The 16,723-nt window shown below is 48.0% G+C and overlaps 1 protein-coding gene across 1 annotated transcript in view; it reads right to left on the bottom strand.

Moving 5' to 3' along the window:
- LRRC7 (leucine rich repeat containing 7) overlaps positions 1-16,723 on the bottom strand; it is a 1,701,172-nt gene that overhangs the window by 800,701 nt on the left and 883,748 nt on the right. The window contains exon 9 of the mRNA XM_086936257.1: positions 4,977-5,121. Within this exon, the coding sequence (XP_086792383.1) occupies positions 4,977-5,121 (145 nt within the window). The remainder of the gene's footprint in view (positions 1-4,976; positions 5,122-16,723) is intronic.

The raw sequence follows: 16,723 nt of genomic DNA, 5'->3' as shown, positions 1-16,723 counted from the left end.
CGATTATTGTACACATGTTTTGTATGCATTGTCTGACCTATTGATGAATGTTGCTGTTAAGGTGCACTGCCACAGTACTGGATTGATACAGTACTGCACATGAAAGTCTGGGGTCATGTACACTTGTTTATTCACCAGCCCCTCTCTCCATCAATGGTCCCTAAGAGGAAGACTCACATGCTCAGAAAATTGAGGGAGTACAACAGGCAAACATATGTAATGAGTATGCGAGTGCACAGGCTTAGCAAACGCAGCAGGGACAGACCTTTGACAATGACTGTAGAGAGAGGATCAGGCATGGTCAAATCTATTACATTTGTAAATGCTTGTTCTAAATACATGGCTTCTGCTATCCAGATCCTAGGACGATAGCCAAAGCTTTTTGTTGATAATTGTAGTAGGGCATTGTAAGAAAAGGCATACTTTTTGTCACTGTCCCCCGATTTTTTCCTGTCTGATTTTAGGACTTTGAGCTCTATACCACTGCATCTGTATTTCAAACTTGTTTGTTTAACTTCCCAGTAAGAGCATGGTAGATGGTGCCTAAAATGCACCAATAGAGTGAAAGTTTCATGCCATATGCGTATGTAGATTACCCACATAAATAATAGGAATAAATGACTGCCAGGAGCACCACAGTGCAATTTAAAAACTTTACAGTAAAACATGAAAAAGGAGACTGCCTTCATGATGTAAGAAAACTTAACTTTATTAATTAAAGTCACCCTCAACGGGTACTGTAGCGAGGAAGGGCCGCAGCCCCAAAGGGCCAAGGACTCAGTAACCCCTTCAGGGGATTTATGCCAAACCCCCCCCCCTCTTTTCATTACAGCATAACGACTGGACGAGCCCAGCAGGTCCGTAACTGGACGAGCCCAGCAGGTCCGTACTACCCAGAAGAGGAAGAAGATGATGCCGGTTACTTTATCTGGGTGGAACACAGAGAGTGGGCGGACCCGACAGCGACGTCAAGAATGGCCGCCGAGGACGAACAGGTGTGCTTGTTCACCAGAGAGAGGAGAGCGGAGTCGAGAGGAGAGTTAACTAAGGCAGTTACAGAGAGAGACGTGGGAGAAAGCAGAATTCCATCTACCGGCATCAGGAGCGTGAGAGACGACCCGTCGACAGCGCGGGAGCCAGGAGGCCAAAGACAACATGAGCCGCCCAGCCGCACGCCAGGAGGTGTGTGGCTCACAGAGGTACGGGGGCGCATAGCAGGCTGGGTCGGGAGAAAGGGCGGCTCCGTAACTTGATCGGGCTTCCCCCGCTTCCCTATCCCTGTTCCCTACTGCACCTTCGCCCCCCTATCCCGACACGTTGTGGTATCATTTTGTTTATACGGGTGGTGCATCCTCACTCCTTTTTTCCTTCACTAACGGAGTGTTACACCAAGAGGACTGACCCCTATCCTTTCTGTCCTTTGCTTCGTCACCTGAACCAGACATCATGGAGCCTGCCAACTCCGACAAGAGGAGAAGTACCGGAGTGCCTAGAAGAGAGGAAGAGGTCACTAAGAGAAGAAGCTGACCCGGTAGAAGCCGTTCACCCCGACGAACACTCTCCACTAGGAATACGTGTACTGACTACCTCTTTTCTCTAATAAATCCAGTAGTTACTAAAACACGCCTCTTGACCTTTTCTACCTCGCCCGCTACATGTACCTTGTATGCCCATAGGACTGGTAGCTTAATGTAGTAAAAAGTGTAATTCAACAAATCTGAAATAGTGTACCGCCACAGTGACTAAACCAAAATCTGTTTTTACTGTATACTTTAAACTAGATTCTCCATGAACAGATCTATATATAATACAATTCCTTAAATTATATCTGTGCGTGCAAAAATTCTACCAAAAATTATTCAAAGATACTTCCTACTTATTTTTTAAAATCTAATTTAATAGTGAGTTACATTTTTTATACCTTTAGTGGGAATTTGTTTTTAGAAAAATATATTTTATGCTGTCTGAGTCAAAACTGGCCCCTCATCTCACCTCCAGAGGTTACGTTAACAACCTTGCTCTGCAGAGGCTACTTCCTCTGGCCTGTGGACCTGTGAAGGTGTCAGTCGTGTCAAGAAGTGGCCACTTATCAGGGATTAGATATCCAGGACAGGGACAGAAACAGTTGACAGAATAAGGGACAGGCTTTAGACATGGAGCTGCCAAATGGGATTGAGAGAATGTACATGCTTTCTTTTTCAGAGTACGTCTAGATGTTCTGTCTCAAGTCCCAGTAGGGGGGGTCGTTTTTTGCTGTGTTGGAGGGGACTTGATGTAGATAGGGGATTAGTTTAAGGCTTCTCAGAAATGAAAGGGCTGCAAATGGAGTTTGAAATAGGTTAGAAAGTAGACAAGACTGGGCAGAAAAAGGTTATTTAATCACTGCACACTGTAAAAAAAAGATGTGCCTCACCACCACCTCATCAAAACACTCCCGGACATGGCTTTATACACTGAAGAATGAAGTAGCTGCAGGAAGATAAGGACTGATGGACCCCTGAAGGTACCAAGAGACTAAAACTGTTGTCCAAGAGTGACCTCTTGTTTTCCTGCTCAGGGACACACAAACAAGAAGGACTCTATCAGCCTGATTCATCAAGCCGAAATCGGCTCGCAAAGGGCCAGATTCTGAGAATCTGGCCCTTTGCGAGCGCTATTTTTGCATTTGGGATTCATCATCCCAAATGCAAAAATCGGTAATAGCGATTTCGCAATTTTGCAAGGAATTACATTTAAGGAATCTCTATTTGAGATTCCTTAAATGCAATTCATCATCCATTTAAAAATTGTGAATTCGCAATTACCGCGAGGTCAAACCTTGTGGTAAATAGCGAAAATTTAGAAAAATGCTTTTAAAAGCATTTTTCTAAGTTGCATGTTGCACACACACATGTCCTTTGGACATGTGTGTGCGCAACACCTGTTTCACTTTGCATTTAAGGGGTACTACAGGGTGTCCTTTGGACACCCCTGGCACCCTTAAAATCGCTATCTTATTTGCGATTAGCTAATTGCTAATCGCAAATAAGGAATACTCCCCATTCATTCCTATGGGCCTTTTGGCCCATAGGAATGAATGGGGAGTTATTCCTTATTTGCGATTAGCAATTTGCTAATCGCAAATAAGGATTGTGTAGTAATCGCAATTCTTTTTGCGATTCCTACATGAATTCCGTTTTGCGAGTCTGTAATAGCGATTCCTTATGAATCGCTATTATAGACTCGCAAAACGGGTCTATGATGAATCAGGCTGTATGCTCCAAGAAGGTCCAGCTGACCCCTTAGAATTGGACCAAGCATGAGTCCTGGATGGAGAGAGACCTAGTGCCTAGACACCTGCCGTAAGTAGCAAAGGGCTGCAGGAGGAACATTTCCAGCAGCTGAAGAAAAGGGGGAAATGAAACGTCAAAGGTAAGACTTGGTCCAGAACAAAGCAGCACATCTATTCCAACAGTGAAGGTGGCCGAAATCCAGCTTTTTTCCCCCTCCGAGGTTTCAGTGCCAAAACCAATGGATTCTGTCAGACCTCAACAGCAATGTATTCAAATCTGAGGTGCTTTCACTGGCTTCAACCATGGATCATCGCCCAATAAAAGCCTTGACCTCCAAAAAGTATACTAGGACAAAGATAAAAACTTGGACCAAAGAGACCTGCTTTGGGCATCTGATCTCCAGCATTTGATCTCTACTCCAATGTGACTGACCTTATGTCTAGGTCCAACGCAACTTTACTTTTTCTAGGTGTTTTTGTCGTTACATTTTAAAAATGCATAACTCTGTTTCCCCTGATCATACTTTTATTGTTTGGGGGTATTTTTTCAGATTCATATTTTCTTTCTTTTAAGGGTAGGGTTTGAGAAATGTATTGTGTTTTTTTAACTTTAAAATTGTTGGTGAAATTTTAACTTAACATGCATTTCGTGGGAAAATTGCTTGCTGCTTGCTGCTTGTGCTGTAGCAACCAGAGGTTGAGCAGAATTTCGCTGAAACTTGCTTTGAGACCTAACCAGAGTGTGTTTATTACATTAATAGGGATTCTCTTAATCCAAAATTGATAAAATACTTCCTCACAGTTAGCCTTTTTTCAGAGTAAAGAGTTTGAGGGTGATCAACCCTAACCAGTGTAGGTATGGAAAAATGAAAGCCCAAAAATAGAAAATCCTAATTATGAACCAACCTGTTCACTATGATGAAATATAGAAACATTAGAGACACTGGAATGCTAGATTATGATACTTTTGTATTTTTTGTGTCACTTTCTGGATGTAATTGGCCTCTGAAAAAAGTATCATGTTGACTACAATAAGTCTGGTACATAACATCGTTTAAAGGGCTCGGGTATGTGAATAGTGTCAAATGTACTTTTCCTGCTCAGTGTGACCAAGGTTGGTCATTGATTAAAAAAATCCTTGGTTGGGCAGGATGAATAAACTCTACGAGTAACTTTAGGCTGTCACATCTACGCTGGTGGACTGTCACCATATTTTCACTCTAGGTACCCCACATTTAAAGAAGTCCTGTGTCCTCCTCTCTAATACACGTGATGGTGCCCATACTTTATTTGTGGGCACTCAGCTGCATAGTCGCTCTTCACTTTGAATTCTGAAAACAGATTACACCTGACGTTTCCTTGCAATCCTGTTTAATACATCAGTAAAAGTGCACCACAACATCTGCACTGAAATGCAATCCAGTCACCCTTCATTTAGAAAAGAAATAGTCATTTCAAAAATGCTTTCACATAACACTCTTGCAGAAAAGAATAACATTTCCACAGAGGATTGGATTTTATCAAAATAAACTGGTAGCATTAAAAATAGCTACTTTAATTTAAAAACTTTATTTCGGCTGTAAACCAATAATGCGCATAAGATAAAACATACATTAAAAACAGTTAAAATATACATTATAAAATATTATGTGCAATAAAAAATAACTATTGTGACAAGGTTTTATAATGAACAGTGCTGTCTCACCTATGGAGTCTGGCAGCTGCTGCAGCAGGTTGGATGACAACAGCAGATCTTCAAGCGATTCACATCCTGAAATATCCATGTCAACAGTTTCTATCCTGTTCTTCGACACATCCAGATAGATCAGTTGCTTTAACTTCCCTATAGACTTAATAGAAAATGAACAGTTAACTGTTAGTGTGATTGCCAGGTGGCAGTGCTTGTTGTGTGATTCTGTAGTTTCAATCATAAGACATCAGTGTGATCGCATGGGGAGAAAGAAATCTGTTATTATTCAGTCAATGAACGTTCAAGAGGGAATTATCATGAGTAATTGCCAGAACCTAAATTAGTCGTCCAGAGCTGATGTAGAAAGTACATAATGAGGGGAAAGGGTAATTATCAAATTGGTAATGACTTCTCGAACATTCATTGCAATATCGTTTAGGAACCTCATTTGATTCTTTAGTGAAAAAAAGCTAACATGAACTAAGTGCTTTTGCCATATGTTCATGCCACAGCACTTGACAGGCATTCCGATCTGGCATCATAATAAGAACCGTGAGAAAGGCTAGGCAGAGGTGACAGACATAAGAAAAGGTGCAGAATGGCAGCTTGATATTTGATTCCCCAGCAATGCCTTACCTTTCTATTGCATATTCTAATTATGAAATATTCCCTTCACACCATAAGAATATGTGCATTTTAATTTTCCTATTCCTTTAGGTATTCTTAAACATCCAAAAAATTACATTTCAGTTGTTAAACTGTTGTACTCAATCGTCTGTAAATCGTTCGCTTCCAAGATATGCCAAAACTCGACAAGGTGGCAGGGCCTTCTCGGTAAGGAAGGCTAAGCGTTGGCATACTCTGCCTATCCATCAAGGCTTGGTCGAGACAGAACAGGGGTTCAGGAAGGACTTAAAAACTTGGCTCTTCAATCAGGCGGAGATTATCTGGCCGGGCTTTAATTCAATCTCGCTTTTAGCACCAGGGCGCCTTAATGGAGGCAGCTGCACACTCTATAAATGGCTTTGATGGATTGATAAATGAATTGTTTTTATTGCAGTAACATCTTTCAATAACATACAAACCCACCACAAAGCTCACAAGGAGGTCCCAATTAAAGATGGCAGAGGGGTAGGGAGCTCTGAGGTACCATTTGCCGAAAACATACAGGCACCAGTGTGTGTTCCTCCCTGTCCTTTTGACAGACCAGTGGTACATTTCTGCAACTACTGCCATCTACTAAAACCCACCTACTGCCCATAGAGCTCGAATGGTCACCGTAGATCTTCTCATCTAGACATTGCCACCTATCCAGATTCCAACTTCAGCACACAATCCGTGACGTCAGGAAGCCTGCTGCGCCTGCAGATGCTGTGATAGTGCTTCGTCTTTTATGAAGTAGTGTGGCTCATCGCAGCCCACACCGTGGAACTGGCTGAAAGTCATCAAGAATGCAAGCAACGGGGGGAGGAGCCAAGCTCGCGACCGTGATGGCCGCACTGTAGCTCGGCTCCGTCAACCTTCCTGCCTAAACGCATTTCCTGATCTCCATCCTGCCCCGAGGCGACACACTCGACAAGAAATGGACAGATGAAACAATGCTCGCACTTACCGCCTGTCCCGGGGGCTCCTGTGTGCTGCGGATCTGGAGTTATGCCCTTACTTGGTCCGGGGCCTCCGCGGCGTTCAAGCCGGGGACTTGCCTGTGACGGTCGGCCGGAGTAAGGGTGTCGGCGTCGGCCCCTGGTGGAGGAGAGGGGCCGGCTGAAGAGGCCATTGTGCGGTTGTGCCAGTGGCGACTGACCAGGCCCGGTCTGGCGGCCTGGGGGCCCTGTGGCAGGGTGCGGCCCGCCTCGGACGGGGGTAGACCGTGCAGGAGGCCTGTCCCCCCTTTGTTGCCCTGTCAGGCCATCTTGAAGCCCTTCGCCCGGACTCGGCGGGCGGCGTCCGTGGGACGGTGGCGCCGGCGGTCCCCAATTTTGGTGGCCCTCCTTTCTGCACCCAGGTTGCCAATTCTGGGGCTCGAGGGGACTCCAGTGGTGGACCTTGCTTGAGAGCCCACTCCAGAAGTTGAGGCGCGGAGAGTCACGGCTGCACCTGTAAGATGGCGGCCGGTGCCCTGAGTCATGGATCTGCCCGGGGCGGCGAACCTGGGTCGCTGAAGTGCACGGGGGCCGAGTTCTGTGAGCGTGAGCCCATGATTGGTGATGTTCTGGACGCCCTATACTCTTTACGTGAGGCCATGGTCTTCGGCGCTGTTGTGCAAGATTGTGGGTCGGCCGCCATGTCCGTTGGGCCGTCCCCCATGAATGCGGCTTGACTCCGAGTGTTTGCTGATTCGTCCCCCTTGACTGCTGCGAGGAGTGCTGCCGCCGTGCATCTACAGGACTGTACACCTGCGGCCCAAATCTCCAGGTAGCTTTGACTTTGGCGGGCGTGGGCGGGGGCCCCACGTCGGTGCCCGTTCATGCCCAACTGATTTGGGAGCAAGTTGGATGTTCAATTCGAACTGCTTTGGTGTGGTCCCGCTGTTACCTTGCGGGGGTGACCTCGTTTTTCTGGGCGGCGAGACTGCACTCTGTCTGTTTGCTGCTCCTGATGTTGCTCCTGGACAGTCCGGACTGCCGCAGCTATTGCTTGCTTTGCCGTTTGATACTGGGGTCCTCTGGTTTAGGCCCTTGGCCTGCTTTGTTTCGACCTTGTGTCCATTCCACCTCGAACCATTTGCTGCCCACTACCCTATTGTGTATGAAAGCTGTGACCAGGAGCGGACAGGGGTGAGCCGGAATGGACCCGGCGGCTTATTGGTTAACAAATGGATATGAGGAATGCTCGAAACCGAGACAATATGGCCGATTCCTTCGAATGTTTCTGATACTTGAGGTTGTGCCGATCTCGCTCTGATGTGGGTTTCATTTGTGTGAAGGCGGGGGGTAGGGGCCGAATGACTTGATTGCAGATCTCCTCTCCCGCTGGTTCCCCTTTTCCCCCTTTTTCTGTTTTGTTTCTTCCTTACTTTCTAATCTTCCTATATTTCGGGTTCTATCTAGGGCGACAGGCACGCTGCTGGGGGGGTAGGCCGTAGCCTTCTGCAGGGGTGTAGGGTGGGGTGGGAGGGATGAGGGCTCTTTATTATTCTTATTTCTTTTAGTTCTATGGCTCTTTTGTATCCCTTTATCGGGACGCTGTGTCTGTGCGTGTTTCCCATGGCGCGATAGCTGGTGGAGAAGGGGATGCCTTGCTTGCTTCTACGGCACTGATTGTACATATATCATGACTTGCACGCCCTGACCCCGATAGCGGGTCTCTTAGTCCAGTGCGCTTTTATCGTTTTGGGGCGCGGGCAGTGGCGCGGCGTTCTTTCTTTCCCTCTTTCTGACTTCTTTCCTCCCTTCCACCCTTCTTTTTCTATTTTACTTGGGTTAGTATAGTGAATACACATTCTTACGCTGTTGCTCTGGTTCCTCTGTTATGCATTAGCATACATTTAGGTGGTCGACGGCTGCGTGATGGGCCATGGTGGGGACTGTCTTGAACTGGGGTGTCTATAAATTGACTCCTGTTAACTGTTGCTTTTACCCATTTCTACCGATGCCCTGCCGTTTTGACGCTTGAAACGTGGCCCGCCACGGGAACTTGGATTACTAAAAAGTGGCACCTGATCCTGCTATACTTCCTATTATATTATAAAATTAACCTTCTCTAATCCTGCTTCCAGCGGTTATACTCAGCCCTTTAATGTTGGATCGCTTGCTTGCACAAAGCTGGGCGACTGCCGGGAAACTTCATTATTGTCTCATGTGCTTTCATAATGTTTCGTGGCCGGCCTGACTGGTTGTAGGCCCGTATATGTATGCTTCCATCTGAACAATAAAGGTTTTCCAAAAAAAAAAAAAGAATGCAAGCAACAGCCTCCCTCCTTTCTCCCAGCCCCACAAATGCCATGCAGCTTAGCAATGCACAGGATGATGCCAGCTGACAGCAAATGTCCACCCAGATGCAGTTGTTTTAAAATATGTTTTATTGTTACTTGTTAAGATCGACAAATCACCCCGATAGTGTCTCCAGGCGCTGCTGCATATCTTCATGTATGGGATACAGACGAGGCTATTCTGAGTAATGGACTAATAGCACGGCTAAAACATCAATTTTTAAGAGCTCTTTAAACTGTCTGTGGTCGATATTAACAAGAAGCTCTATTGAGGGGCTAGGCACAAGAATGATCTGCACGCATTTCTGGCAGTTTGGGTGTGGCGAGGGTGTAACAGACATTTCGTGCTGGACCTAAGACTTCCGATGGGGGCATACCACTTGAGTTTTTTCTGTAAATACTGAGGTCCATTCCCATAAAGGAATTTGTGAACCAAACAATAAGTTTTAATCGTGATCACTTTTTTAATGGGCAACCAGTGAAGGCTTCTTAGAATGGGTTCTGAAGGGGATAAGGGTGGAAGATGACAAACTAAACATGCTGCTGTATGTTGGACCACCTGAAGTTTTGAAAACAAACCTTCATTCATAGAAGCCATTAGCAAGTTCCCATAGTCCAGCCGACTAATTATAGGTGCCTGGACTAGGGATTTTCTTGATTGATGTGGTAACCACTGAAATACTTTTCTTAAAAGGCGCATAATACCAAAACATGTGCCCATGGTATAGTTAACATGTTCCTTCATGCACAGATTCTCATCCATCATGATTCCAAGGTTTCTCATCACTGCTTTAGGAGTTAGAGCTATGGCTAAGCTTTAAGTTCACGGGTATCTGACTAGATCGAGTGGGCTTTTCCAAACAGTACAACCTCAGTTTTGTTTTTCTTAAGTTGGAAACAATTCTGCTGCATCCACATCCATGCAGTGTTGGATTCTTACTTTGATAGACTCCGGAATTGTTCTCCTTGTGATGACAATCTGATTGTCATCTGTGTAGGACATGACCCTGAAGCCATGTGATGTTATCACTTGTGCAAGAGGTGCCATGTAAATGTTAAAAAGAGTGGGACTTAATTTGGATCTCTGTGGCACTCCCCTGTCGAAGGATATGGTTCGGGAGACAAAGAACTCTAATTGCACTGTTTGAGTACGACCACTCAGAAAGTGTTCTAGCTAGCCCAAGGGTTTCCCGCCAACACCAAACTCTTCCAGTCTTTTGATTAAGACTGTATGAGAGATGGCCAGCATTGCTGTGTGTCCATCATCCAGGGAAAGTCTTATATTGTCTAAGACCTCTACCAGTGCTGTCTCCGTGCTATGCAATGCATAAAAACCTAACTGGGAAGTGTAAAGCAGATGGAAGCTTTCTAAGAATGCCATCAATTGCATATTCACCAATGTTTCCAAAGCTGTTCCCAGAAAAGGAAGTAGGGAAATAGTTCTAAAATGTCCCTGTTCTGGAGTTCTGGACTTTTTGGTTCCGTCCAGAGGTGTCAGGGATAACACCCGAAGACCCCGGAGTTCTACCTGTCTCGGTGCACAAATAAACAGAAACACGGGCTTCTCGATGGTGGCGTCAAAGACCAAAGGTTTATTACTGCAGGGACACAGAAGTCACAGAAACTACACACGGGCAGAATCTAGGAGCCTGTTCGATTTGTACAAAGAGGGTTGCTCCTTATATACTAAAAATTGGGCTTGAGGCAAATTCTTTACATGTTAGTACATTCCCAAACCTTTGTGTCCTAAACAATAAATATTTGGCGTTGCACAGGAATCGTCAACAATATCTGATGTCAAAACATTACGAACGAGAGGTTCCCACTGTTCCATCATAATCCCATGTCAACTTTTCATTCAAGACCCGGACCGCCTCATCGTAAATTTCATTACCTCCCCCTAATAAAGGCCCAGAAGGAAAGGAGCAGAGCCAGGTGCAGAAGATAGAAAGGCAGGATAAGAGATGTTTGTGGGTCGTAAATGGGCAAGGCTACCAGCTTCGGCTGCCTAATCATATGGCTGAGATACCCGCCACCCCCTCTCAACACAATCCCCAAGGATGGGAAACCGGAAACGGTTCTGAACTTTTGGAAGGCGGGAGGGAGTGACCCTCCCGGCCGTATTTATTAAAATATGAAACAAAATCAAAACATTAAAATAACAGTTTCATATTATGTACAATTTCATTTCCACATTACGATGTTTGGCTAACCTTAACAGATCTCTAATACAAAGGTTCTCCTAGCCGAACTAACATCCTACAAAACATTTGACTTGAAATTGTACATCCTAACGTTAAGGGCCAACGGCAAGGTCGTAACCGGTGTCAGATCCCTAAACCAGAAATACCCCCCCTCACTTGTGAGGAGATCGACCGCACAGAGGCGTACCTCAAGTGCATCTACCAATTTCCCTTGGACTTGACGGGGGCCCCAATGAACTCGACGCCATTTAACGGTCGTCCGAGGACTCGTGTGAGGTGTCTAAAAGGTAGCGTAAACCCCCTCCCGAACCCCACACAACTTACCCCATCTGCCGTCGCAGATGTCCTGGCCCCGGGAAATTCCCCAGGAGGGCCCGTAGCCCCTCCTATCCAGGAAGGGGCCTTGACCACCTTTCCTTTCCTTCCGGCGGCCTATCCTTAGAAGGGACCGCCTCCCCGTTGAGGGGCCAATGGCCACCTCCCCCGAGCGCTCCCATCCATAATGGGTGACGCACCCGCATAGGGATCTTCCAATTACTGCTCACCGATCATGACCTTACCGCCACAGGCCGGATAGCTGACCGGCTATCCGGACCCCCCACAACAACTCCTGCCTAAAGGTCATGTTTTAAACTCTTTAGCCAAGCTATGAGGTCTCCTATGAGTAACTCATTCCCCACCCGGTACAAATGAACCCCATCCCCCAAATACATACTGTCCCCTTTGATACAACCATGCGAAACAGAATGCAGTGTACTTGACCGAAACAATCTACTCAATTTGTTATTTATTTTCTTTACTGAATGATTCAGAGCAGAAACCGAAATAGCCCCCCGCCACACTTTCCGTGGGATCATATGGGACCATGCAATTGTGCACCATGGAACTCTTCTTGCCAACCAACTTACTGTGGAAAGCATTGCCTCAAGAAGGAGTCGTCTACCAGTGGCCACCAAATCATCGCCCCCAAGATGGACTATGACTATAGACGGCGGTGACCTTGTCCGCCCTAACAAACCCTCGAGAAAGGATTGAAACTGATCAACACAGAGCCTGCCCTTTCCGTAGAAGGACACCCTGTACCCGTATTCCCCAGCCACGTGAATCATGTCACCTGCTTTGAATACGTCCGCGGCACGCCTCACGTATGAGTGGCCCACGACCCACACCTCCTTTTTCGCAGCCGGTGATGTCTGACCGCTGGTCCCCAGGTGTCGGGTCGACTGCACAGTCCGCCCCGCCTCGTAAGCTTGCGCAACTGAAAACCAAACAAAAACAAGAAGCGTGAGTACATCATTACAGCTTCACAACATGTGCAACCGCACATACCTTTTATAACAGTTCGAGGACCAACGCCCCACACGTTTTACTTCGTCTACACTCAGACCCCTGGCTGTAGCCTCAGTAGCAGCCCCTATCCGAAAGGAATGGGTCCCGAACTCGCCGGGGTTCAATCCCGCGGCCGAAATCGACATCGCAAGCACCCGCTGGAACTGAAACCTCGTCAGTGGGGTGGCGTCAGCGTGTCTCAACAAGGTCCCCCCCCATGATGCCACCCTCTGCGCTAAATATTCCTCTACGCACACCACAGGGCACATGGAAGACCCGGGGATCCTCTGAATGATTACGCAGTCCCCATTTGCACCCTGATCGGTTTTGGACCTAACAAACGAGACTGTCATTGTCTCCCCCCTGACCTGAATGTGCTCCCGGCACAGTCCCCCCATCGTATCCTGCTTGTTCCTCGCCACCAATTCGCTTACCCGCATAGCCCCATGGAATGCTAGCGCAAATGCAGCTCGGAATAACACTGCTTCGTACTGGGATGAACACGTTGCCGGGAGTACGGACAACAACAGGGTCAACCTATTCAGACCTATCGGGTGCCTCTCATCTACTCTGCGACCCTCAAGGCGTTGCCACCCACGTAGCGCTTTCTGCACCACAAAAGACGCTGTCGGGTCCTGGATCCCATGAGCCCTTGCCATAAAGGAAATGGCGGCCCGATGTCTCTGGGCCGTAGCTACTGATTTTCCTGCCTGATGTAACAACAGCAGAAATCTTACAACAAGCTCTTCCTGTCCCCAAAGCTCCCCCCCAGCAGAACCCAAAAAGGACAAATAGGAACAGAACGCCCCTTCATATGCCTTCCTTGTCCTGGGTGCTAAACTCTCTCCCACGAGGTTTTGTAGTTCGGGGCACCGAGAGACCAGAGAGCTTCGGGAAAGGGTGCTGCCACCAGGTCCGCTGCGGGCAGAAAACCCCAGAAGGCCTGCATACGGAAACGAGAAAGCGCATCAGCCGCTTGGTTCAGTACCCCCGGGACATGTCTTGCCCTAAAGAGCACATTCAACTGCATACACAATAACACGATTTCTTTGAGCAGTCTCAGAATCCATTTGCAACGTGCTGCCTGACTATTGATACACTCAACCACAGTCATGTTATCAGACCAGAAAACCACAGAGTGATCACGAAATCCCTTCGGCCATGTTTTCAAGGCCACCAAAATAGGGAAGAGTTCAAGGAAAGCAATGTTACTCGTCAGGCCGCACTCGTGCCACCATGACGGCCATTTTTGAGCCGACCATTGTGTACCAAATATGGCGCCAAAACCTACACTCCCCGCGGAATCTGTCCAAAGCCCCAGCTCCTCGGAGGACACTGCCGGTTTGTTCCAGACAATTCGACCATTAAAATCCGCCAGAAATGCCAACCAAATGCGCATGTCCTGGCGAACCTCTGCCGAGAGCCTCGTGCGGTGATGTCCTTCCTTCAGGCCGACCATGGCTTGTGAAATCGAGCGGGAAAAGGGGCGCGCCATTGGCATTACTCTCAGGGCAAAATTCAACTGCCCCACCACCTGTTGCAATTGATGCAGGTTCACTTTTGTCGCACGTATACAAGTTTCAAGGGATGTCCTGAATTTTAACACTTTTTCCCTGGGTAATCTAAAACAGCCTTCTTCCGAGTCGAGCTCGATCCCCAGAAATTCGAGCAAAGTTGAGGGACCCACAGTCTTACCTGGCGCCAATGGCACACCGAATTGTTTCATTAAGACACAAAATTCATGTAAAGCCTGTCCACACTCAGGATCCCCGGCAGCCCCCAAAAACAGAAAGTCATCGAGATAATGCATAACATGCTGAAAACCCGTCTTCCTTGTGAATACTCATTGCAGAAAACAACTGAACTTTTCAAAATAGGCACAGGATATCGAGCACCCCATTGGCATACATCTATCCATGTAATAGCAACCCTGAAACATAAAACCAAGGAGACGCTGATCGTCTGGGTGCACCGGGAGCAACCGGAACGCTGACTCGATGTCTGATTTTGCCATCAGCGCCCCGGGCCCCAGGCGGTTCAACATGGCAACGGCCTCATCGAAAGATGCGTACCGCACCGAACATACTTCCGGGTCTATCGCTTCGTTAACGGAAAGACCACGTGGGGCTGACAAGTTATGTATCAGCCGAAACTCACCCGGGTCCTTCTTGGGGACCACCCCTAGAGGGGAACAAACAAAGTTAGCAACCGGTGGCAAATCAAATGGACCGGCGACACGACCTCGAGTCACCTCCTTCCCAATCTTTACCTGTACCACCGCCGTATGCTGTAAGACCGACAGTTGATTTTTACAATTTGCTACACCCTGAAAATCCCCCACTGGAATGCGAAAACCATATGAGAACCCATCTCGCAACACCCCAGCGGAAGCATGATCCGGGTATTCGTTGAGCCAAGGAATCATTGCCATGGTATCAATCGGAGTAGGTAAAGGCGCCCCTCGGACTATTTCAGACCTGTTTGGCGCTTCCCCTACCACCGTTATCACCCGTTTTGGCTCTGCACATGGACTCAGGATGGGATGGCTGCCCACACCCCCCACATTCGTGTCTGAACTTGCATGACCTCTGGGGCCTCGTACATTTTCCCCTGTTAAAATTCCAACAAATCCCCTTTTTACCTGCGTTGCCACTCGGCTTCGAGTGGTACTCGTTACCTGCACCCGTCCGAAAGGGTGTCCCAGAGGATTGGCGGGAAGATTCCCCCCCCGTTACTCCCTGACAATGGCACTTTTAACATTCCTGAACTCTCCATTTTTTGCCATGAAACGGAGTCGTAACAATCCCAAGTTAGAACTGGGTCGTGCTCCTTAGCTTTTCTAAAAATATTGTCATAACAGAACCACTGATTGCCCCCGTACGATATGGCATACTCCATGATACGTGACTGATAAATAGGCAACTCGGTCAGCAACTCGGGCCTGCGCTCACCCATGATGGAGGTAAAAATGCCCCACGCTCTGCCCCAAGTACCTATGTTCTCATCAACCTTAAAGGCGGCCATTTTTGCGCGCCAAACACCCGGATGCATGAGCTCCTTTTGGCTCTTAACATGCTCCATCTCGTAATGGTCAGTAAGCAAAGAAAAAATGTTCACATATTTATTCGCCCAAATCTTTTCCTTAATTTCCAGTGGAACGTGCTGAGCCACCTTCTCCCTTCGTGAAGGTACAGACCCCTCCCCCGCAATCGGCAATGGCCGCTTACCTGAACCAGATGCTGCATTTGCCGCCGAACTTGGGCCTGATGCATTTTCCGCCGCCGGAACTGGCGGGGTAACAGGAGATGGTGCCTTCGCAGCCTCTCTAGATTCCCGCAGTTGTCTCATTACTGCCCGGGCGTCTTCAGCCGTGGTGCCCTCACTATCTTTTCCCAACCACGCTGCTAATTGTGCCGCTAACTCGGGAGGCATATCTTCCCCGGTCACGGGGGTCGGATGCCCCTCCTTCGGAACCGGGGTTGGCTCCTCGAGTGGGGTATCAGGGACCGGGGTTTCCCCCCCAAGTGCCCCCCTTTTGGACCTCTTGCCTCTCCCACCAGGGACTACTCCTGGCAAAGCTGGTCCGATGACTCGCTTCGGTCCTCCCTCCCCGTTCTTAGCCGCCATCTGCTTCTTCAAATCGGCTACCTCTTTCATGAGCATGCGGAGCATCTGATCGGTACCGACCCGCTTTCCGACCTTCTTGCCTGGCATTCTCAACGAAGATATCTGTAAAACAAAAGGAAAGATTACAACGCTCAAAATTGGCTCTTCGTTCCGTCTCGAGCTCACGTGCAGCGGGGAGGTGCAGCTTCAGAGCACAGGAACAAGAGGATCCTTTCTTGGCTTGTTGCTCCTTTTATCCGTCTTCAGGGCGGGCGTAAACCCGCCCACGCCTGCCTCCGAGGGCGTGGCCAGCTGCGTCAGTGTCTAGGACAACCCACTCTAGGGCGGGAAAAAGGCGCGCCCCGGCTACGCCGCTTCGGGCATACCAGCCGAGACTCGCCTCCCGCTCAAGATGGCTTCCCGGGGGGATCGTGGTACTCCACCATACGTTCGGGGGGACCGAATGGTCGCCCCTTTCCATGATCAGGCCAACGAACACGAGAACCAGTATAGCAGGACTGGCCTCGGGCTGGGGAGGCAGCATCTGCTGTGTCATGCAGCCATGGCGTGTTCTGTTCTAAGGTGCACGTGTCACTAGCAAGGTGAATCTCCGGCTAAAGCTTACGTGTCCTTTAGGTGAAAGGGGTCACTGCGTGTCCATTGTCTACGTGAGGGCAAGAAACACAAAATGG

The sequence above is a fragment of the Lissotriton vulgaris genome, chromosome 1_1 (assembly GCF_964263255.1).
Source record: "Lissotriton vulgaris chromosome 1_1, aLisVul1.2, whole genome shotgun sequence".
Classification (NCBI taxonomy): Eukaryota; Metazoa; Chordata; class Amphibia; order Caudata; family Salamandridae; genus Lissotriton; species Lissotriton vulgaris.
The sequence above is the reverse complement of the archived record's forward strand: the minus strand, read 5'-3'. Positions and strand labels throughout refer to the sequence as shown.